Consider the following 24,406-nt stretch of genomic DNA (forward strand, 5'->3'; position numbering starts at 1 on the left):
ATTGTATATAGTGTAATAATCAACAAATATAGCACTTTTCATTTTCAATGCATCCTATAAATATTCACTAAACAAATTAGTGATAATTAAATCTTATTTGCCATGCTGAACCAAACATAACCAACATTGCTGAATGCATAGGAACTGGTTGCTTATGCAATCTGCTTTATTTAAATCATATTATAAATGGTTTTCTATTGAAGTCACTGTTAACATCTGAAGTCAGAGCAAGGAAAAATACTGCTAGCTTACTTATGCAGAATATAGGTAACAAAAAAAATCTAAATAATTCCCCTTCTATAGTACATCACACATGCCAATATTTTTCTGTAGAGAAGACAACCATTCTCTATAGCTATTTGTCTTTATCACCAGTTCCCCCACACTATTTCTTTTGCAAGAAGCCACAGGTTTCTCACTCATTGAAAAGTCTTTACTTTATATTTTCTGAGACATTAACATTCCTTTTATCGATTTTTACTCCTAATAAAACAGAACAACTCCACAAGAATTAGACCACCTATTGTATTCCTTACCCAGATATCTGCCTTGGTAGTAATTGGTTTTCCTCCATAAAGATTGATCATTTCAGGAGCTCTGTATGACAGCGTCGTATACCTAGTAGACAATAAGTAAACTAACTGAGATGAAATGGAAGATTTGTTCAGAACTGCAATATACTTTTACTAGGGGGCTGTGCCCCCTGCTCGCCACACTCGCCAACCCCCCCTCTCTGAGTGTAGGCAACCCCAGCTCTCCCCACGGCCATTGGGGGAGGGCCAGGCCAAGGCGACGGGGGAGGCTGCATGGCTCTGGACTGCCTGAGTGCCGGGGAGGGTGGGAGGAGACAGGACAGTTGAGGCAGGAGAGAGGGGCTGTAGGATGCCCACAGGAAAAGGGTTTTGGTTGTGTGTGTGTGTGTGTGTGTGTGTGTGTGTGTGTGTGTGTGTGTGTGTGTGTGTGTGTGTGTGTGTGTGTGTGTGTGTGTGTGTGTGTGTGTGTGTGTGTGTGTGTGTGTGTGTGTGTGTGTGTGAGCCCACCATTCATAAGCTACTAAACACTACTCATTATTAATATGGATAATTGCCCTCTACTGATTACATACACACTATGTAAAATAATAAATCACTTGTGACATTTTCAACAAGGAGCTGTGCACTTATCATTGACCACCTGTTCTATAGGGACACATCAGCAGACATACTGCTCATAGGTTGGCTTAAGTTTTTCTTTTATGTAAATAATCTTTTGCAGGTTTTCCTATAATTTTAGAAAAACTACACAAAATTACAACTACTGCAAATCAAATACACCAAGTTTATGAACACAAAAAAGTCTGTCTAAGGTATCAACAGGAATACCTCATTTTAATAAAATCAAGGAAAAGAAACATGTTACAGATAATCCTCAGAAGACGACAAAACATTAACTTCAAATTATACCTTGGATTGTGGCATTTTAATTTTTCTAATTTTTTGGTGTATGCATTAACACATTTGTCCCCTGTTGAAGATCTTAGCAACATGAAGGTATTGCTGGAAATATGGAGCAAGGAAAAAGAAAGATGGAGCTAGAAAAGCCAAGAGCGATTTTTCAGATCAGCATATCTACTGCTATTTCTTGGTAACTGCACTCAGTGACAAATCCAGATATTAAAGATACATCCCTGAATTGATTCTTGCTAGCTAAAAACAAAGCATATTCCAAGGCTATGTCTCATATTTGCAAATAAAGTACATTTATAAAATGTAATATATCATTCCCAAATGCATGTGTACCCTAAGTAGTAGTTTCAAAAATGGGAAATAAATTTACATCTTTAAGTACTGAAGTATTAACTGAATAATACACACTGTTCAGCACCAACTATCGTTAGTAGACAAAACAAAATTTTTAAACATACAATTTCTCTGATTAAAAAAAAAAAGAGAGGAAAGCACATTGACGTTAATGAGTCTATCATTAGGACTGATCTAGATCTCAGACAGTATGTAGCCTCTTTCCAGTGTCAGCAATTGTTCAGGCTGATTGAACCAGTTCTTAGTAGTAGTTTTTCAATAGCACCCAGAAGTCTGACCACTGTATCAGGGATTCACTGTGGTAACCAACTTGCACTTCAAATAACTTTGACTCTAAGGTCTTACATTCATTCTTCAATTAAAAATGTATTTGTACAATAGTTCACTGGTATGCTGTAAATTACAAGCTGGGGGCCTAAACAAGAACAATGCAATGCTTATAGCATAGCAGGATATCAGGGAGAAAGAGCTGAAATAGTAAAAGTAACTCAAGGTTGCATATACTACCTGGAGGCTTCAAACATTTTGTAATTAAACACTGCCACTCTATAGTTAATATTAGGGATGTTGAGAAGCATGTAACTCGTTACTCATGTAGTCAACAAAAATTTCAATAGTCAATTACACGATTCACTGATAAGGGTAAGCACTGAAAGCACACATTCCGGGGAGCTACATACACATTTCCGCAGCACCACAGCAGGGGTAGCTCCTGGGATCTGGCGCGAGCCAGGACTGAGCCAGGCTGCTGGCCAGCCCACTAAAAACGCACTGGGCGGAGCCGCTGGAGGAGGGGTTGTGTGTAGCCAGTTTCATTAACCAATAAGCATCCACTTATTCGTTAATCATTTAACCAGCTACACTATTACATCCCTAGTTAATGTATTTATTTTAAATTTTGCGGAAATTGTTGATGGTATTTTAATTAACTTATAGATATTACCAAATATTTCTAGTATCTTGCTATGTCTATTTTAGGTGTTGGTACAGTCCTGATGATCACTAAGTGGAAAAAACATTCCTGTTAACAGAGGCTTGGCACTTAATTACCATTAACACTAATTTGTTTCTAATTACACCCATATGTTTTTATTAATGTACATAAAGTATAACAAGTTCTGTGCTGTTAAGAAAATTAGTGCTTATGAAGAGCCATTTAAGTGAACTTACTTTTTAATTTCTTCTTCAACTACATTAACACCATCTTTCTGAGGATTAAGGAATTTGTTAGTGGCACTGCCAAAGTCACAAAGGACATAGTTTCCATTGTCATTCAACAAAATATTCTCTACCTTAAAAGGAAAAATGAAACAGATAAATGAAACTGAAAAATGAAACACAGTATGGCATCTCATTTTATAGAAAGCAGCTACTAAGTTTTCCCTCCAACTTCCTTAGTGATGACAAACCTACATATCCAAAAAGTTTAGCATTAATAGTAAAACAGTAACTACATAAGTCACCAGTAATACTAATATCTATTCTATAAGAATGTAATGCCTAATATTTTCCCCTTTAATCTTCTGCAAATTCTCTCTTCCCCATCAGATAGCTATTACACACAATGTCTTCTACATTCCAAGTTATCTTTAAACATTGCTGCTCGCTAACTTGTACCTTTAAGTCACGGTGAACTATTGGGGTTTTGCAGTGATGCAGCCTTGCAACAGCTTCACAGGTGTCACAAAATATCCTCAGTACTTCTGGCTCTGTAAAGCCTGTCTGAAGTCTCTGATTCATCTGATTGACGACCTGGCCCGCTACAGTGAAAACATAATTTTGTAAAAGTAACAACTCTTTTTAAAGGTATTTTCAAAATACTGTGTGGACTTTAATCAAACAAAGTTTATTTTCTATTTAAAATGTTACCTATATACTCCAGAGCCAGCCAAAATGTTTTCAACTGTTAAACAAACAAGTTTTAATCTACCATTCTTGCTGTTTTTTCAAACAGGGCTAATCCAAACCCCCCATACATCTACAGAACAGGCAGAGACATTTACCGTTAATTTTATTCATTCATAAGAAGAATCCACCACTCCAAACAGAAGATAATTCAGTGCCCAATGCCACTGAATTAGGGATGTGAACGACTAGTTGGCTATCCGATAAGCATTTGCTTATCGGATAGTCAACAGTCGGTTCTCCCCTCCCCCTTGCTGTCTCAATCAGAAAGAGGGAGAAGGAGAGGATGCTTCTAAGCGGCAGTGCCATATGGAACCCAGGGCCTGACCCCCGGGTTCCACGAAATACTGCGTGCAGCCTGTGACAAGCTGGAGAATCCCCAGGCTGCATTTGGTGTCTCGCGATCAGCTGGGGACTCCCTCGCTGACTCCAGGCTCCATGTGGGCGCTGCCACTTTGAAACACCATAGGAAGTACGAGGCCAGTGGGGAACTGCCCCGCCGGCCCTGTGCTCCCCGTAGACGCTTTCACCTTTGAAGTGCATTTCAAAGGCAGAGGTGCCCTTATCGACTAATTGAATAGTCAATGCAAATTGCATTGACTATTCAATTAGTCAATCTAAATTTAACATCCCTACAATTAATAGCATTGAACAGAATTTTTAGAATTTAAATCTGAAACCTCCCCAAACACATTTGCTGACCTTCACCAAACCCTTCCAAAGCTTCAAGGACACAAACACAACAAAAGCTGTTATGATCTGGAAGTGAAGGAAAAAGACACCAATATGCAATGTAATTACTGCAATATTTGACATTGTGTCTGTCTGTCTGCCTGCCTAAACAAAAAAGACACCCATAATAAATAAGCGAAATATGTCCTAAGAATTCAAGTCATCTTAAGAGAGACAAAATTACAGGTAAGAAATCTGTTTTGTTTCTCCTGTGTTGGATCCGTGGTCCTCATTAATTAGGACTTGTGTCTACAAGTAACAAATATTGCTTATCACTTAACCACCATGTAGGGGAAGTAGTTTTTTTGTTTGTTTGTTTTTTTAAAGAGTACCAGTGCAGAGAGTATCACAATGACAAATGGATGTAAAACTTGTTCAAGCTCAGCTTAAGAGTTATGGAACTGCTTGCAGGAATCAATGGATGAAAGTTCTCTAGTGTGTTCTTTTATAGAGAGGGTCAGACTTGAAGATCATAATGCTTCCTTCTGTCCTTAACATTTATGACTCAGAGACAAAAGCAACCACTGAGTAATCGCACCAGAAGGTAGAATGTGTCAGATTAGAAAGATTGAATGGAGACTTTTCAATAGTTTTTGAACTCAAGATTTCCTTATGTTGAAGGAATAATTTTCTCTCCAACACAAAATTTTGGTTTTTTTTAAATGTACATCTTTATCCTGAGAAGCACTGATAGCAGTTCTTGGGCAACAGATCTATTCACTATCTGAAGAACTCAATTCACTTCTTCTATAAAATACACTAACCACAGTATTGCAGGATTTTTTTCAGCAAGCACTTATGCCTCTCTCTTCACTAGGTTACTCATCTCTGGCAGAATGAGCACCAAATCCGCACAGGAAATTCAGAGATTACCAGTAGTCCAAGGTGATTGTTGAGTCATCTCTAGCACTATACAGGCAGTCCCCGAGTTACGCGGATTCGACTTACGAACGGGGATTTTCTCGCCGACGGGGAGCAAAGCGGCGGAGGACCCGGGCCGGACCCGCGGCGCTGATCTGGAAGCGCCGCGGGTCCGGCCCGGGTCTTCCGCCGCTTTGCTCAGCGTCTCCCTGGTCTGCAGACCAGGGAGACGCTGAGCAAAGCCGCGGAGGACCCGGGGCCGGACCTGCAGCGCTTCCAGCTGGATCAGCTGAGCTGGATCAGCTGGAAGCGCCGCGGGTCCGGCCCCGGGTCCTCAGCGACTTTGCTCAGCGTCTCCCTGGTCTGCAGGCCAGGGAGACGCTGAGCAAAGCCGCGGAGGACCCGGGCCGGACCACGGCGCTGATCTGGAAGCGCCGCGGTCCGGCCCGGGTCCTCCGCCGCTTTGCTCCGCGTCTCCCTAGTCTGCTGGGGGGGGGGGGGACGCAGCTAGTACCCCCCCCCCCCCAGCAGACCAGGGAGACGTGGAGCAAAGCCCGGGGCCTGTGGTAGAGCAGGTGGGGCACTGCCGGTTGGTCCACAGCACCGCTCCTTGGCACTACTGGACCAACCCGGCAGCATCCCAGCTGCTCTACCCCAGGCATCCTGATTCAGCCGCTGCTGATCAGTTTCAGCAGCGGCTGAATCAGGACACCTGGGGCAGAGCAGCTGGGGCGCTGCTGGGTTGGTCCAGTAGCGCCAAGGAGCGGCCGCGCTACTGGACCAACTCAGCAGCACCCAAGCTGCTCTGCCCCAGGCATCCCCAAGTCAGCCGCTGCTGAAACTGACCAGCGGCTGACTACAGGAAGCCCGAGGCAGAGTTGCTCTGCCCCGGGCTTCCTGGAATCAGCTGCTGATCAGTTTCAGCAGCGGCTGAATCTGGACGCCAGTTCCGACTTGAATACAGATTCAACTTAAGAACAAACCTACAGTCCCTATCTTGTACGTAACCCGGGGACTGCCTGTACTCCATAAAAGTGAAAAATTCTTGGAAAAAATAAAGGGGAAACTGGTTCCAGAGACAACTTCCTTGTAAATGAATCTCCCAGGCTATGTCTACACTAAGGAGCTATTTTGGGATAACAGAAGCAGGGATGTAAAATTTCAATTAATTGGCTAATCGAACAGTCTATGCAAATTGCATCAACTATTTAATTAGTCGATAAGAGTGCCTCTGCATTTGAAGTGTAGCCCCAGGGCTGTTGCTACACTTCAAAGGTGAAAGCTCCACAGGGAACACAGAGCCAGTGGAGGACTCAAGCAGTCTATCCGGGCCCCGTGATTCCCACCGCCTTTCAAAGCAGCAGTGCTGCATGGAGCCCATGGTCAGCAGGGGATTCCACCTGGCCCTGGGCTGCACATGGCGTTTTAAAGCAGCAGTGCCAGGTGGAGCCCAGGGTCTGGTCCCTGGCTGCTTGTAGTGCTGCTGCTTTGAAGCACCCCACCTCTTCCCCTCCATTGCTGCCTCTTTCTGATAGAGGGAGCAAAGGGGGAGTGGGGAGAGAGCAACTAGTCCTTCACATCCCTAATTGGAAGTATCCCAAAATAGCTATTCTGTGTTATTTTTTGAAACCAATACTTATAGAATTATGACTTCAAAGCAGTAGATCAAAGATAAATGCATTTATGCTCTCCATTAATTAGTAGCTTAATTTTCTACTCCACCTATACCGGTGATTCCCAAAGTATGGGGCGCAACCCAGTACTGGATCGCAGAACTTGAGGCAATGGGTCGGCAGCTACCACAGCACTTCTCCCCTCCACAAAGCTCTCCACCAGCTACCGGGGAACTCCCCTCCCACCTCTGCTGAGCTCCCCAGCGGCTACCAGAGTGTCACAGGCATAAACAATTTTTCCCAACTGGGTGAAAAGAAAAAAAGTTTGACAACCACTGATCTATACTGCCATCAAGTTAAACTTACATTTAGAAACAGCAGTTTTTGAATTGCTTAGCAAAATATTCTCATGTTATACTTAGGGCCCTTTCTTTTCAGTATATTTTATTTTTCCTGGGAATTTATCAGAGTTTATTGCTACAACAAAAAAACAAGTGAATGTTGGTAGAAAAAAAACACCTTAATATTTCTGTGTAAATACTTGGAGTTATTTTGATGGATGGAAGGACAGAGGAAAGTGTTCAGTAGCTTAATGCTTTGATGAATGGAATTCAATGTGGCTTGCTGCAGAACTAAAACAGAACTCAGAACAAAATGCCACCTCTGAGTTTAAGAAAACACCTCTAGTCCCCAAAAATAATTTTACATTTGAATAAACAGGTTACTGTTGTAAACTTAGCCTATAAATATTTACATTCAATAGTTGCAGCATGCACACTCAACTTAATTATTTTCTCCTATTTTTGTTATTTTAACTTTTGAATAATTCCTGGTGTTCTGAAATGCACTCTCACACAGATTTTCCCCATGTTAGTGGGTCACAACCAAAACATTGTAGAACGGCTTGAAGCATGTATGTAGTAGTGTGAGATTCATCAGTATGCTGAAATGCACATGCACTTCCTCTCCCTCTAAGAGTTAAAACATTACAAATCAGCTGTTCAAGCTCTGGAAGAGAGGGGGAGGAGCAGGGCAGAGCACAAATCAGCAGATTCATGGTGCTCAAAGCACTGAGAGGAAGGAGTAGGAAGTGCAGTGCACAAAAGGTGCATGAGAAGCAGGGCAGACTGAGTGTCCACAGGTGGAGCCCACTGCCATGAAGGAGGGCCAGACATGAGGGCTACTCACTGTTCATGGTTGCCCATCACTGTTCTAGACTAATACAGTCAGGGCAAAGTTAAGTTTTCAATAGCCCTACCAACGCACTGAATGAGGCAGAGGGGTAGGACCTGAGCAAGGGAAAGAACTATGTGGTCACGTAATTACAGGCTATGTCTCTCTTGATGCATTTTGATAAAGTGCGCAACTAGAGACCTGATTTCAGTTTTTGTAAGCCAAGTGTTTGTCTTTGCAACCTTAATATCCTTTTAACATTGTTTCCATGCAATTTCCTTGGTTTTCATTTTCTAAAAACCACCAAACATCATATGCAACTCTACCAAGCCCCTGAATGGATTTCAACAGGGTTTGAATGCCAATGTTTCACACTCACGTCACAAATCTCTACCATCTCAACTGAAAGTAATGGAGTAATATCTCTCTCGTTTTCTATACGACGCAACCTTGTGCAAACCCTTAAGTTACTTTATAATTTGGGAGAAGTGACAAATCCTGCCTTAAGGTAGCAGGCCTTCTTTATTAAGCAATATTAATAGTATTATATTAATGGAAAAGCATCTTCTGGCTCTCATATCAGTTCCCCAGTTCCTAAACTAAAGATGCTTTTTGGTAGGGAAAATGAAAGCAATAGCCTCAATTTCATCACCTATGTTATCCCCGAGGTTTAGTTCTGCACGGTTGCTCCAAAACAATGCAGGAACCTTCTCAGACTTTGTGTACACTGGCAATTGAGCAACAAAAATTATATAGTTCACATGTACTTAAATCCTTTCCGTCCGCGAAAAACAAAAGTTTTGCTTTGGAAATTGACAGAAGCACTCATGTCAACAGTGTGAACTCCACTCATATGGGGTGCAAGTATTTTTTCAGCAAAAGCGTGACAAAAAGCATTTGTGCCTCCCACCTATTAATGACAGACTATGTGATAGGCTGTGTGTAAAAAATGTATAAATAAAAATATTAACCATGTAACAGATAAAAATTCTATCAGTTACATGGTTAACCATGGGACTGGAGTAGCCCGCTGTGGTAGGCCCGGCAGGGCACTGGGTGACCAATTACCTGTAAGCATCAGCCAGTTAGAGTGATGCTTACCGGTTAACTGATTACATCCCTACTATGTGATCAACAGAGAAATAAAACAATCCATAAAACCCAAGTTCATAATGGTGCAGAATAGTCTAAGAATTATAGTTATCTAATTAAGCACAAAAACAGAAAAAAAAACAGCTAGAAAGCCAAGCACACATGATATTCCCTTTACCTTTAGTCAATAATACCGTGGTGTTCAACGTGCTACTCACTAGTGGCTATACGGCCAGTTGAGTGTGGCTAGTTGGCTTGAACAATGGGGCTATTTGGCCGGTTGAGCCTGGCTAGTTCGTTATAGTTTCAGAACTGGTTGGACCCCACTGCAAAAACAGAAGATCCAGGCTCTGAATGTTCATCACTACAGAGGCAGCACTCACATGGTCCCCAATGAGTATAGCCTTCTAAGCACAGAGCGTCTCTCAGCAACAGCGAGAATACACACAAGCTACAACGTATAAACAGATTTTCTTTCAAAACAGAGATCTGAGGATATCACATCAAGCAGTTCACAGAAGGCCAACTGACAAACACCTTCCTCACTGCTTTTGCGAGAAATGAAGACAAAGGCCAAACATCCACAAAGGGAAGGTACCTGAAGAATTGTAAGCACCTAATGCAGTATTTCCCAAATGTTGTTCCGCGGAACCCCAGAGTTCCGCGAAGTGAAAATAAGGGTACCGCGAGAAAATTCCATTGCAATAATATTTTATCTTTTTAAAAAAAATAATTAATATTTAAGCATTTATTAATTTTATTGAAAACAATTTTCATTTGTGTTGCCACAATAAGTGTCCCTGAGTAATGCCAGCTTAACTAGTGTGGGGATGATGTCACTACCCAGCGCTGCGCGTGCAGTCAATCAGTGGTGCGATCGCCTGTTATATACCACTGTAAATCCCCGTACGCACTTTCAGGGAGAGTGAATCATGTGGGCAACTGAATACAAATATACTAGCACCACGACGGACAAAGTCAAAGCTTCAGCTGGCAAACCAGTTGCTTGTATGGGAGTGCGCAGGCAGTGCTCTCGTGAAAATTTTACTTCAGTATAGTCGCGTGATTTCTGGTATTTAAAAATTTTTCTGCTCCATATATAAGACTGTTATTAGGGGTTCCACAAAATTCTTTCAAGTTTAAAAGGGTTCCGTGGCCAAATAAAATTGAGAAACACTGACCTAATGCACTGGCTTATGTAGAAAACTTTCTTTTCACATGGAGATGACACAGTTGCTTTTCCAGATTCATCGTAACTGGATTCCAACACTTCTCAAATTGTGAGATAAATTACTAGTATAAATGTCTATATTAAAAAAAGGGGGGGGGGGGGGACTAAAATTCTCCAATTTTAAACTAAATCTTAAACTAAATATATGAAAAAGAGAGAATGATTCTGATGCCACCTGTATTGCCAAAACCTAAAAACTGTTATGGATCAGGACATGAGACCATTATTTGGACCTCCACAGCCTCCAACTTCCACCGAATAAAATGACTTAAAACAATTAAGGCATCAGTACGATGAGATAGCATGTAGGCTTTACAGTTCATTATCTACAACATTATTCAATTTTGCAAAGTCTTCATTTCTAAGGAACAGGGATACTTCACATATTTAGGTAAACATTTTTTCTGTTCTCTTTTAGTTAGACCTTGACATAAAGCAGCCTAGAATTAATTTTTCAATATTCCCAGTTTCATTCTTTCTGGCACTTAAGAATAAATAAGAATGCTTTACTTATATGCATAGAAAAATAAAGCTTCAGAGGGGTAGCCAAGTTAGTCTGAAGAAGTGGGTTGTGCCCACGAAAGCTCATGATACCAGCTACATGTTTTGTTAGTCTTTAAGGTGCTAATAAAAAAAAAATCCAAGAGTAGTGTACTTACCTCGACAATATTCCATTAGGATGAGCACCTCCCACACATTGTCACTAACGGAATTAACAGCACAATCCAAATAGCCCACAATATTTTTGTGCCCAGATAGTTCTTTCTGAAACAAAAAATAAAGAAATAAATAAAAATCACATTTTGAATTATTAACATTTAAATAAACTCTAAAGCATAAAGATAAGTGTGTGTAGGACAGTAGAGAATTCTTGTGATATGATGGAGTCTTTCATCTCTACACCATGCTTGATACATCCTAGCTAAGTAATTATTAAAATGCCTTTTCAATAGTTAAGTTCTTTTGTCAAGTGAGTAGTTCTCAACTATAATTCCCAGGGGACAGGTGCCTACATTGAAGAAAATATTAGTAGTCAATACCATCTTAGACCCACAGCTAGGCGCTAAGCATTATGTAGTGCATAAAAATAATTCCTCCAAAAGAGGATTTAGATACCATGGGCAGAACAGCCTGAACATTCTTGGACTGCCATGATTTATGCTGTACCTATGTAAGTGGCCTGGTTCAATGGTGGTCTGGACAAGGCTGCAAGTTCGGCAGCTTTCATAAATACGAAGTTCATTTCAAAAGAATGATAAAAGTAACAAAACACTTTAAGATCAACACCAAAATATTAAGGTTTAGCAGGTATGATCACAATACAGGTTGGACCTCCCTGGTCTAGCACCCTTGGGATATGAGCAGTTCCAAACCAGGGAGAGTTTGCCAGATGAGGGAAGGTCAAGGGTCCCCACCACCGCCAACCCTTCTGGGCCACCAGTCCCATCCTCTGGGCTCCACTCCCAGGCTTGGTCACTGGGATCTGCTCCCGGTCAGGGCTGAATTCCCCACTGCACCGGCCCCACTGCCACTGGCCCTGGCCAGGACTGCATTCCTCAGCACGTTGGCCCCAGCCAGGGTGGTGCACCCCGCTAGCCCCACTGCCACCAGCCCAGGCTTTCACAGCTAACAGGTAGAGTTCACATTTCTGGCTGACTGTTTGTTAATGTTGGGTTTTTTTAAACTTGTAAACTGAACACATTTTAATACAAACACAGATGAACTATGGAAACCTCCATTGCCATTTTTACCATAACATTAAAACCGTTCTAAAAGTGATAACACACTTTGCCACTGGCAATTGTGATTTTGAAGTTGGGAAGATCCGTCAGAGGATCTCTGTCACATAATTCACAAGGTAAAAATCGAGACGGATAAGTAATATTTTTGCAGTGTGCATATTTTCTTTTGTACATGGAAGATAGCGTCTCATAAGACAAGTGCAGTAAATTTGCAAATTATGCTCAAAAGATTGAAGAGCACAAACACATTAGCAATAGCTTTCAGGAAACAATAGTGTTCAATGAATTCTAAAATAGGCTATTTTGGAGTACAAACAGAAATACTAATACGGAGACTGCTAAAAAATGAATTTTAATACTGCAAGGTTAGGCCCTAAGGCATTTGCACATATGCTGGTGTTAACGGAACAAGCCAAGGCCAAAAGTGTCTGCACTTCACCTTCCCAAATCAATTACTCCAAGTATTATCCTGAATCAGAGATCAAGACCTACTTACCTCTTCATTCTACTATAGCATCTACTATATATTTGAGAGTGTGTCTGTCTGTTCAAGCACTCCTCCTAAATGGTAAGCACCAAATTTGGTATGCAGCTTTTTCTTATCACAACTTAAAGCAGAAAATGGGATGTGCCTGGAATAGGATTGCTTATCATAAAACCAGACAGAAAAGAGACAAATCAGCAGGCAGGTCTAAGACGCTGGCTGGGAGCACACCCCACCTTGACTAGAACTCCCCAACTCCAAGCCTCTCATCCCTCAAGTGCCTGCTAGGGAGACAGGAAGAGGAGCTGAAGCTCCCCCCTCCCCAATTCTTATAGGAACATTCATACAGGAGTCATCAGGGAGTATGGGGAAGTGCACCATTTGCTGCATTCCTCACACTGACGGGGGAACACATGGGGAAGATGAATCTGGACATGCCCCCACCTGGAGGGCTTGCATTCCTCCCCTAACTGTGCCTAATGGAGCTGTGCTCCTCACCTGGCCCCAAGCTGCTGTATGGGGTTACCCTCTCTCCCCGGGGCAGCCTGCACACTGAACCCCTCACCCATAGTCCCACCCCAGAGCAATGATTCAAATGAAGTGTGTACATTTTATTTTATTTTCCAAAAAACAAAAACTGAGTTAAGGACCTGAGCCATGCTGCTAGTGCACAAAGTATATATAGCAGACTTCTCCCTTTCCATTTTATGAGAAACAATCCAATTCCAGGGACATCCCATTTTCCTGGCACAATCAAACTGTAACCTTGCTTTAAGTTATAAGACCGATGCATACCAAATTTGGTTGTCCTAGCCTCTTGAACAGATAGGCACATATTCACAGACAAACTCTCAGATAGTATATTTATCTTTTCATCATATCATAGCAGCTGCCACAAATGCAGCAATCATTTTTGAAAAAAGAAGCTTGTAGTTCCCTTCCAATTCTACCCTGACAAGCTAAATGTACTTAAGCACAATTCAGACTACCTTCCAGAAGTAGAGGACATCTGCATTCCTAATTTCACACCTCTATAAAAGTAACATTTCATTTCAAATCCATTCCTGCTACATACCAGCAAATAGCTACTTTACTTACCATAATTGTTATTTCTCTTTTGCAGATATTGAGATCAGGCACATTATTAACATACATTCGTTTCAATGCACAGCGCACTCCACCATGGGTACGCACCAGGAACACAGTGGAAAAGCCACCTGATAGAAAAAATATACAGATCATTTCAGTCCATTATTCCTTTAAAAATGTGACAAACCATGATAAAAATTATTTTTAGAACACACTTTTTAATCAAGTAGGAAGCCATTGACACTTCAGACTTGTTCTAACTTCACTTTGTTGTTGTTTAATGGCTTACGATTCCTACAATATATTATACTGAGCTATTACCTGAAAAATGTTTATTTCACATTAATGAGAGTGTCAACTCCTGCAACTTGTAAGTGTTGCCATGTGCAGGTGGCAATAATAAAAATTTCCTGAGAGATTTAATCACCAATAAACAATGCCATGTTTTATATTTTTTATTCTATATTTATTCACAATTTTTACCCCATCTTTCATTAAGTACACAACCTACACTCAAGTTTAAGTAATTATTTTGGCATTCAAAGTGAGGGGTAGACAAAGTAGCCAGAGAACTATAAAAATAAAGCCTTCAAAAACGTCATAAACTAGAAAGACACTTAACTAATGGAATTCTTCACAAAATGCAAGTGACTATTTAAATGTAATCTGATTTTACTCTGTTGATCCACTGGCAACACTGTATCAGAGAATGCAACTAAACTCTCCCTTCATCAGTCAAATGAGTCCCCATCTAAAAGTAATTTATACAAAACTAGCAGGTGAGGATCCATCATTGACTGGGCAATGTCATTTTGTGTAGATTACACTTACAGGAAAGTTCAAGAAATTAAATATATGTCATAGAATTTTTTATTAAAGTGATTGCAAAATGGAAGTAAGAGAGCAGTTTTAAATGTGTAGGATTTCAACTTCAAAAATTATTCATTTTATTGACTAATTACCATGCATAGTAAATTTTAATCAGAAATTAGTAAAGCATCCATTACTCTTTCTGTAACTAATTTCAATTATTTCGTGAGTTAACAGTAAAAAATTTTTCACTAAGATGACAGTTGAAAATGTGACTTGATTTTAATAGCAAATATTTTTTATGAACTCTAATCATAATATTTCCAATGAAAAAGTAAAATAATTAAACATTTTTTCACCCAGCATATTCCAGTGTAAAAAGCAGTGCATTCAGCTAATTTAAGTGGAAGGATTGTTTATACAAAATTTGGTTTCTCTAGGTAATTGCACAACATGACTATTTTGCACAAACAATCTCTTCAAAATATATACTAGATGGTATTTTAGTTTCAGGTACTATGCACTAAACCAATAAAAAACCCTACTGTCTCTCTCTCATTCATTAATGCTATTTCTAACACTAGCTGGTTTGAAAAATGTTCAAAAAGTGAAATTTTCAATTTGATAGAGTCTTAAAGTCAATATCTTTGCCAAATTTCTAGGCAAACTGTCTTAACAAAAATCACATCAATCAAGGCTCTCAATAATTCACTGCAAACTGATCATGAGTGAATACTCATCTGGGAATTATGATTCACCAGTGCTGAAAGTGAAAGGTTATAAACAAGGATGCAAATGCACAAATAAATGAAATATTTAACTATGACTACTATTTCTCTTATTCAAATAGGCTCTTTTTAAAAAATACTGTAATATAATCAAGAAATTAATCCACCATTTAAGAGACATAATGCCTCTCTTGACAATCTGTACTGGAAAAGAGAACAATCATATATGAAGATATCCTTTAAAATATTCTGAAAAATATTTTTCAGAAGTCTCTAGGGGCTTGTCTACTCTACAAAAGAGATCGACCCTTTGGAGATTGATCTTCTAGCATTCGGTTTAGCAAGTCTAGTGTAGACTCCCAAATCCAACACTCAGGACAGTCCCCTGCCAGAGTCCCGCAGCGTAGACACTTCAGCGGTTCAGTTTAAGGTAAGCAGAATCCAGCTACACATTTTGCATGACCAGACCAGACCAGACCTAGAAGTATTAATATGGGCCTCCCAAAAAATACACGAAAAAGTATTCTAAGATACTGAAACTGTCATTACAAATGTACACAGCATGACATCTGTGCTTTACTTAGCTATTTTACCAAAAAATATCAAATTCAGGCCAAACCTATTTAAAATTGAAGTTCCTTGTGTGTGGTGTTTTGATTTTTTTCCTCTTTTGCTTGTTAAGATAATCATGATTTAATCAGATACTCTGTAAAATGCATTTGAAAATGTGTTCTATAACAAATACACAGTGGATTTTTTAATGCCTGAGGATCTTGGTTTTTACAAAACTATTCTAGATAAAACCAAAATATTGAAAGTTAAGGCTTTGATCCTGCAAGCACTTAGGCAGAGAGGTAATTTGTCACATAAGTAGAGCCACTGACTTCAATCGGACTACTCAAATGTTTGAACGGATAGCATGTACAGGTAAGCATTTGTAGCATAGGGGTGGAAAGTTTTATTTATTAAGAAATTTTCATACAGAGGCATAACATCCATCATTCAAACAAACTGCTTCCTGTTAAAAATTAAGACTTTCAATATATTGAAGTTGGGGGGGTTGTTTTGTTGGGTTTTTTTTGGTTAAATAGGCTAAAATTTTCAAAAATAGCCTCCAGTTCAGCTCCCAAATGTGCTTTTTCCAGAGCACATAAGTGGCTTTAAAGAGTTTAAGTCCAAATTACTTATGCCATCCCTGATGTGATAGACAGCCTAGTCTAAACATCTCTACTTTGCTTTGGGGAAGTTTATCAGAAAGTAGTGTCAGATGCCAACTGCATGGGATATTACGCTGTCAATTCTGTGTCTGAGTTTGCGGTGTTCCTTCTGAAAAAACGTTAATGAGGCCTTTGAATTATTTTTCAGAACGTAGGAGCATCTTAAATGCAACACTTTACTAGGAAAAAAAATCCTCTAAAATATTTAATTCTACTATGAGGCAATAACATTTTAATTCTACTATGAGGCAGTCCAATTTTTTTGTGCCTTAAATTGCTCAAGAACTAGCAACAAATAACACTATTTCAAAAAAAAAAAAAAAATCTGAGTTGTGATTTTTAGCCACTTAGATGTGAAGAGAAGACAGTAACTAGCATCTGAAGACTCAGGTATTTACTCCTTTTGACATTAAATAGCAACATCATCTAGTATTTAAAGCATGAAACCAAATCAGGTGAGTTGATTCTATTCCTAACTGTCACTGAATTGCTGTATGATCTTAAACAAGTCAGGCTCATGCCTTAGTTTTCCCATCTTTAAAACATGCTCCAATATCAAGCCACTAACGAAAGATGCTTTGAAAGTATTGACTGCAAACAAAACTAGAAAGTAACTAAAATATTTGTAGTAAATACATGAAGTAGACTTCCACAATACTGAGGCCTGGTCTACCCTCAGGTTGTTAGTGTATAGTTGTTTAAACAATTAATCCATAAGCCTGAACTTATTGGTTAATCCAAACTACATGCACACAGACACACGCTCTTGCTGCCTCTGATACAGAGACAACAAGGGGGGGAGGGGAGGCAGGAGCCAGTGGGTCCCCCCACCACACTGCTATCTCTGACAGAGGCAGAAGCATGGAAAGGGAGGAGGCAGGTAGGAACCAGTACATGCAGGAAGCGAGCTTTCAAAATAACTTATTTTCAAATAATTTCCTAGTGTAGCCATGCCCTTAGAGGTTTACCTAATTAGGGATGTCAGCATGTAGTCAACTACATGATTAACCAATAAACCTAGGCTTATTGGTTAATCCTATGCATTCCCCCCTTACCTTACTGCCTCTATAAGAGGCAACGGGAGGGAGGGGAGGGGGAAGAAGAGGGTAACCATGGGCTCTTCACTTAAAATGCAGTGGGAGTTGGGTGGGCAGGCAGCCAGCTCAGTCCTGGCTTGTGCTGGGGCTGGGACCAAACCCCGCTGTGGCTCTGCAATTTAAAATACAGGGCAAGCTGCCCAGCTCCTGCTGCCTTTTAAATTGCGCAGCTGCAGTGGGGTTTGTTCCTGGACCTGGTGCAGCAAGATGGGACTGAGCCAGCCTGCCTATTGACTAATTGAGTAGTCCATAGAACTTTTATCCACTACTTGATTCGTAAATTAACCTCATTTTAACATCTCTACTATCTCTCTCAGCAGTGTGGTCACTTAGAATACTGAGAATTGCTAACAATCCCATTTCAGGAAAGATGGATAAAAAATAAGGGGGATTCAGAGATTGGTGAAAATAATTAGACATGGATCATGTATTAAGAGACTGAAAAGACTGGCACTGTCTTTTACCTTAGATTGAAAATGAGTAAGAGGGAAGATATGGTAAAGTCATACAATGAATGTTATGGAGGAAATAGAGTGATTAGGGTTTGATGATTTTTCTCATGTTAAAGCAAGAGGACAATCAAATTGAAAGCTGACAAATTTAAAACTGATTAAAGGTTCCTTGATACTTTCCCATAAATACCTCATGCAAAAAAAAAAAAATCAATGGGTACAATCTGCTTTTAGAGGTAATTAAACAGGTAGGTGGTCTACTTGTTTTCATTATGGCAATTCCCATAAGTTAGAATGGAAACCTTATACCTTAGAACCATGGTTTTTATGAATTTTGATCTTTTGCGTGACTTGTTATAAACTATCGCCCCCCCACATAGGACTTCATTCCTTTTGCTAGTCTTCCCATGTGTGTAGAGCAGCCGTGGCCAAGCCGCGGTTGTTTCCCCCCCCCCCCCCTTCGGCTCGTAAAGCTGCCCCTGCACCCCCAAAAACGGCCCTCTCCTCCCAGTTCCCTGTGCTGACCTGGGCAGGGGAGCCGTCCGGCGCAGCCATTAAAGATGGTATCCGCCAGTGGGAGCCTGATGTGGCCAAAAAGCCTCTAAGCATATTTTCTTAAAGGGGCAGAGCTTTTTTTTCTTGACCAAATGCGACCAGTGGCTCCTTTTAAAAAGGGGCAATCTTTTTTTTTCCCTCCACAACTTTGCCCCGGCTCTTTGAGCTGGATCCACCAATATCTTGGCTCTTTGCCCAGAATGGGTTGGCCACCCCTGGTGTAGAGATTCGTAAAAAGTGAGAGATTTGATGGAGATACTACAGTTCTTTCAAACATGGAAAAATCCAGGATGCATTTGTAACCATTCATTTTGTACAGTTAATTTATAATTATGTACTGTAGACACTACAGTTTCATAATGTTCAATTTTTTGAACTTTGATTTTAAGAACTCAATTCCTAATAATTTATCAAATAGGTATTCTACTGTACAAACATTCCTTCTATGTTGACCTCTGACATTGCAGCATTGTATTAATGCTTATGAACCTGCAAATGTCTAGAAATTGATATTTTAATTTAATCTGAGAACAGCACAAAGTAATAGTACAAATAATGAAAAGCAGATTAGAATATAAAATTTCATTTCTAATCTAAAATATTACTAACAACAAAGATAAGGAAATGTATCATTAAAAATCATGACAGTTCATTCAATTAAGATTGATGGTCTTGGAATAATGGCTCTTGCATGAGAATAATATGTGAGTGGCTTTTGCTCATAGCAGTTCTATGCTTAATGTTTTAAAGAATTAAGGGACTCAAAGGATCGCTTTGACATTTGGTTTTATTTTATAATGCTTTTTGGAATAGCTGAACTATTGTAGCGAGTTTGCTTGCAGCAGAAGAATTCAAGTGAACTTGTGCTCTCCAGGGGTATGAGAAGCTTATTCTAAATCATAATATGCTGCATTAAGCTTTTTGTTGCTGAAGTCTATCTAATTTAAATTGAATAAATTTAGTAACTGTTTTATCTGTCACAGGTAGTCTTCATATAACTGAAGTTAGTAGATATAAATTGGCACACACAGTTGTATATCAAAGTGTAGTGCATAGATCAAAATTAATTCATGGAGTACTTCAAAGGAAAAACGAGAAAATAAAGGTTGTGTTAGGGAGAAAAATAAAAAGGAAATGGAGCTGCGAATGAAATACTCTTAAGCCCCCAATACTTTTGTCCTAACTTAAGAGTTAATTTGTATTGTGCTTAAGTAGTGGAAGGCAGTTTTCTGCTTTTTAGTGTTCTCATATGTTACTGAATTAGCCTTGTCTTAAGGACAAGGGGCCGCTCAACCTTCCCCTCTGCTTCAGGCCCTTCCCACATTCCACCCCTTCCACCAAACTCCCACCAGGCCTCTCCCATGCCTTCTCCCCCAAGTGCACTGGTCCCTTCTTTCTCCTCCCAGCATTTCCGTAGCTCTGAGAATCAGCTGATTGGTGTCCCATCCCTGCTCTTCTCCTTCCCTCCTAGAGCTTGAATGCTGAGAGTCAGCTGATTCAACCTACTCCTCCCCAGAGCTTAAACAGGATAAGTCCCTGGGGTGAGCAACATGTGAGAGGCACATAGAACCCCATATGGGTTGCAAGTTACTCACCACTGGTCTAGCTAGTGTTTGGTCTTATCATGAGTTCAGGAACTGGACTTGCTGACCTCTTGAGGTTACCGTACTACCAGTTCTATTATTCTATTATCTTCCTATATAAATGTAAAGCTACGTATTGTATTTTTGATGACTGTGAGCTTCCTTCTAAAAAACAAGTTGAAAAGTAATTCTTAACTACCTTTGTTTCATAAGGGCTAGTGTTGTGAAGTTGTAGTGGTGTAGAGGAAAAGTAGGACAACTGTTCTAGTCTTGTTGATTTTTATTCTGTCTACTGTTTCAAGGTCAGCCTTCTTGATTCATACTCTCATTAAGCATTCTGAATTTTAAAACTTGCAATGTAATGTCCTCATGGATCATGGAAGAATATTAGCTTGTAAAGTTTTTTAAATTGCTAGTTAGGGATGTGAAGGACTAGTTGATTATCCAATCAGCAAATGCTTATTGGATAGTTGACATGCTAGTCGACTGGTCACTCCTCCTTGCTGCCTCTATCAGAAAGAGGCAGCTGGGCAGGAGGGAGAAAGCATGGGGTACTTCAAAGTGGCAGTGCCTCTTGAAGCCTCAGGCCAGACACCGGACTCCATGCAGTGCTGCTGCTTTGAAACACCATGTGCAGCCTGAGGGCCAGCTGGGGTGTCCCCAGGCTGCACGTGGAGTTTTAAAGCTGTAGCACCACGTGGAGCCCAGGATTGGTGTGGGGGAGTCCCCCACACTGATCCCAGGCTCCGTGCAGCGCTGCTGCTTTGAAATGCCTTGGAGAGGCCGGCGTTAGGCTGTACATGGCGTTTCAAAGCAGCAGCGCCTTGTGGAGCCCGGGATCAGCTGGCTCTATGAGGCGCTTTCGCCTCAAGTGTAGCAACAGCCTTACAGCTGTTCAAAGGTGGAATCGCCCTATCGACTAGTTGATGCAAAATGCATCAACTATTTGATTAGTCAGTTAGTTGATATTTAACATCCTTACTGCTAGCGTATAGCTGCTTCATCATGCAGAGATGATTCACTACAGTGACTACATCAACCTGCTTGTAGTTTGAGAGAGGTTATCTGCCTCCACAGCAACAGGAAAGCTCAGCCAGACCCCTCTCCTTCAGAAAGAGTTACTGATGTCAGTGTGTGGTAAGGGAGCGTTGGTTCCAAGTTGTTTTTGCTACAATTTCTCTAACAAACCCCCCAGGAGTTGCCTTCTGACAGCCCATGTTTGGGGCTCTAGAGAAAACATGTCCGCGTGGTGAAAAGGGATTGGCCTTCTAGGGAGTTTGTACTGAACTCAGGCTATTATCTTCACTGAAAGATCCATGTAGGAGTGTGACGTAGCGGGGGTACTTGCTGGGCTGTGGTGACCTCTGCTGTCTGGAGCAAGACCCAGCAGGGAAAACCTCACTATGCAAAGGTGATGCCAAACTGGTTGAACCAGATACCCCCCATGGAGAGGAACAAAGGAAGGGGGAATGCGGCCCTGGCTGGGGGGCAGGGCTGGAGGAGGGTTGGTTTAGTGGCTGTCTGGGAGCATGGAGGAGACAGCCTAGGGAAAGGGGCTGGAGTTTAGGGGCCCAGTCTCCCCCCCCGTCTCAAGGGAGCCTGAGGCATCCTAGCCTAGCTCTGTGACCAGATTACATCTGCGCTGTGCTGTATCCTGGAGAGGCAATAAACTTCCTCTATTCCACCGGCTGGTGCAGTCTGTTTCTGCAATTTCGGGGTGCAGGAGATGGGGGACCCCCAACGCGCCGTCACAAGGAGACAGATGAAAATAAGCTTATTAGAGAGCAGAGGGAATGTTAGCCACTTTAAAAAGTTTTGGAGCAGTGTCTGCACTCAATTTTGCTCTTCCCTTTGAAGTGGAATCAAAGGGACAAACTCATAAATAAAATTGCTTTCTGGTGCTCACCCTTTATATCTAATTCCCCTGTGCACTTTATGAAGTGCAGCATGTCACATCAGGCCAAAGATATGTTGATTCCTCTGAGTCTGTGCACATGCACTCACACAAAGGGACTACTTCTTTATAGGGGAAGACGGCCACTCTGAATCAGAGTTAGGGCATCAGATAACACATGTGCATTAAACCCAACAAACAGTGCCCCCTTGGGCAGAGTACTGGGAACTATGATTAAAAGGTTTTCAGCTGCTGTAGGCTAGCTATAGTTATATAGCCATCCTCTTGCTTCCTGTGAAGATGTAATAGAGGAATGGGTGGGTATTTTCTGCCAAACCTAAAAGACTGGGAAAGTATCATGCTATTGTCACTAGCTGCACGTGTCATGTTTTCCAGCTGCTCCTATGGATCACCAGGCTTCTGTGTTCAGGTTGTTTCCAAATTCTGCTGCAGGGTGCCTTGCCTCATCACCACTTCCATTTCTTCCCTGCACCAGCAGGCTGTAGTGATGAAATGGGCAGAAATCGAGTAGTGGAACCATAAGTATGCAGAAAGGGATGCACTGATCCACCATTTAACATGGTGGGCTGGTTTTTTTAATCTGAAAATAGCAATAGAGTGCTGTTAGCTTCTCCATGTGTCTGGACCCAGGACACTTGGTGGCGAGTGATATCTTGCACTGCTGGGCAACATCTCCAATTAATGCGGTCTCACCTTTTCAACAGCTCCGCAGGACCATACAAATGATGTGAGGGTGCAGCAGTGATGCTGTTTGTTTTGCTGACAAGGCTATGGCTGTTAATCAGTCCTAACTTAGAATGGACCTTCCAATGCCTGCTTCATGCAGTGGAGGCCTGCTATAGGGATGTAAAATTTCAATTATTTGGCTAATAGAATAGTTGATGCAATTTGCATCAACTATTTGATTAGGCGATAAGGATGCTTCCGCCTCTGAAGTGTAGCAACAGTCCCAGGGCTACAGGGAGCACAGGGCCAGCGGGGAAGTCCCCAGCTGACCCCGGGCTCCATGCAGCATTGCCTCTTTGGAACACTGTGTGCAGCCCTGGGCCAGCAGGGGACCCTGGGCTGCACGCAGCGTTTCAAAGCGGCAGCGCCATGTGGAGCTCGGGATCGGTTGGGGACTCCCCCACTAATTCTGGCCTCTGTGTGGCACTGCCGCTTTAAAATGCTTTGTGCTGCCCAGGCCAGCTAGGGACTCCCAGTTGGCTCTAGGCTGCACACGGCGTTCTAAAGCAGCAGCACCGCATGGAGCCCAGAGTCTGGCCTCGGGATCCACGCGGAGCTGCTGCTTTGAAGCACCATGTCCTCCCTTTTGGGAGGGCTGCCTCTTTCTGATAGAAGCAGCAATGGGGGGCTGAGGGGAGCGACTAGCTGTCTAGTTGTTCACATCCCTAGTCTGCTATTGCAAAAACCAATCTTCTAAGACTAAACTGTATAAAACGGATCAATTTAAGGGATCATGTCATGAATGCTAACTAGAAGTCAACAAATAACTTATTCTACTCTGTGGTGCACAGTACATAGTTTAATTACTGTGTAAAACAAAGGGAAACATACCTTTTAGTTCTTCTAGCAAGATTTTATTGTGGCTGTATATGAGAGTCCAAGCAAAAAGGTCACGTTTCAAGTATAATGTTAAAGTGTTTAAGAGAAGTTTTGCACACATGCCAATGTTATGTGTCCTGTGGTCAACAACCCTTTTTTCCAGTCTCCAACATTGTGGAGCACTACCTTCAAATCTCTATCGGCTTCTTACAGCAGTACCTGGCTCAAACTGCTGCAGAAGGTATTAATTTTCAGGAGATATATCTTTCCACTAAAATGTAACTCTTTTCAGACAAATTTTTGCAGTTGTGAGCTTCTCGTGATGAGACCCGGTACTTTAAAGTCAAACAAGCAGTCCTTGTTACAGTGGTTACAGCATTCTTTTCTCCAAGTTAGTTCCAGAAATATTCTTTGGAAAGCATCGTAGTCTAATCCTTAAGGGCACTGACAGTCTCACCGATAAGAGCCTGAACCTGAATTGAGATCTTTTGGGCAATCATTTAGCTTCAATATGTAAATTCAGTGTTTCTACGTGTTGGTCATCCAGTCTTTAGCCAATGTTTTTTTTTTTCAAATTTTCTCTGTGCCTTGGTGCATGGGGTGGGGGAGGCGGAAGGGAGGATGGAAGAACATTATGATGGAGCAGCAGCTCTGCTGGAGTTAAGGATCAGTCACTTTCTGTTTAAGAGATTATTATAAGTTCTCTAAAATTCACATGTTGATTTGTATCTTGAAGTTTGCTGTGTCTCATGGGGTTTAAGCTTAGGGGTTCAAATTAATTCT

At 41.2% G+C, this 24,406-nt stretch overlaps 1 protein-coding gene across 6 annotated transcripts in view; it reads right to left on the bottom strand.

Annotated features, from left to right (window-relative positions):
- The window catches only part of BMP2K (BMP2 inducible kinase), an 85,557-nt gene that overhangs the window by 53,086 nt on the left and 8,065 nt on the right, over window positions 1-24,406 (bottom strand). For 5 of the 6 annotated variants that reach the window (XR_012903971.2, XM_075929462.2, XM_089778122.1 and 2 more), the window contains 5 exons: window positions 13,731-13,849; window positions 11,066-11,171; window positions 3,417-3,559; window positions 2,970-3,091; window positions 537-618 (listed from right to left, as the gene is read on the bottom strand). Coding sequence is in view for 5 of the 6 variants with exons in the window: in XM_075929462.2 (XP_075785577.2) it covers window positions 537-618; window positions 2,970-3,091; window positions 3,417-3,559; window positions 11,066-11,171; window positions 13,731-13,849 (572 nt within the window). In the remaining variant the exon portion in view is untranslated. The remainder of the gene's footprint in view (window positions 1-536; window positions 619-2,969; window positions 3,092-3,416; window positions 3,560-11,065; window positions 11,172-13,730; window positions 13,850-24,406) is intronic. The other variant, XM_075929461.2, reaches the window with a different exon arrangement.

Source organism: Pelodiscus sinensis, chromosome 4 (genome assembly GCF_052426305.1).
Source record: "Pelodiscus sinensis isolate ZL-2025 chromosome 4, ASM5242630v1, whole genome shotgun sequence".
NCBI lineage: Eukaryota > Metazoa > Chordata > Testudines > Trionychidae > Pelodiscus > Pelodiscus sinensis.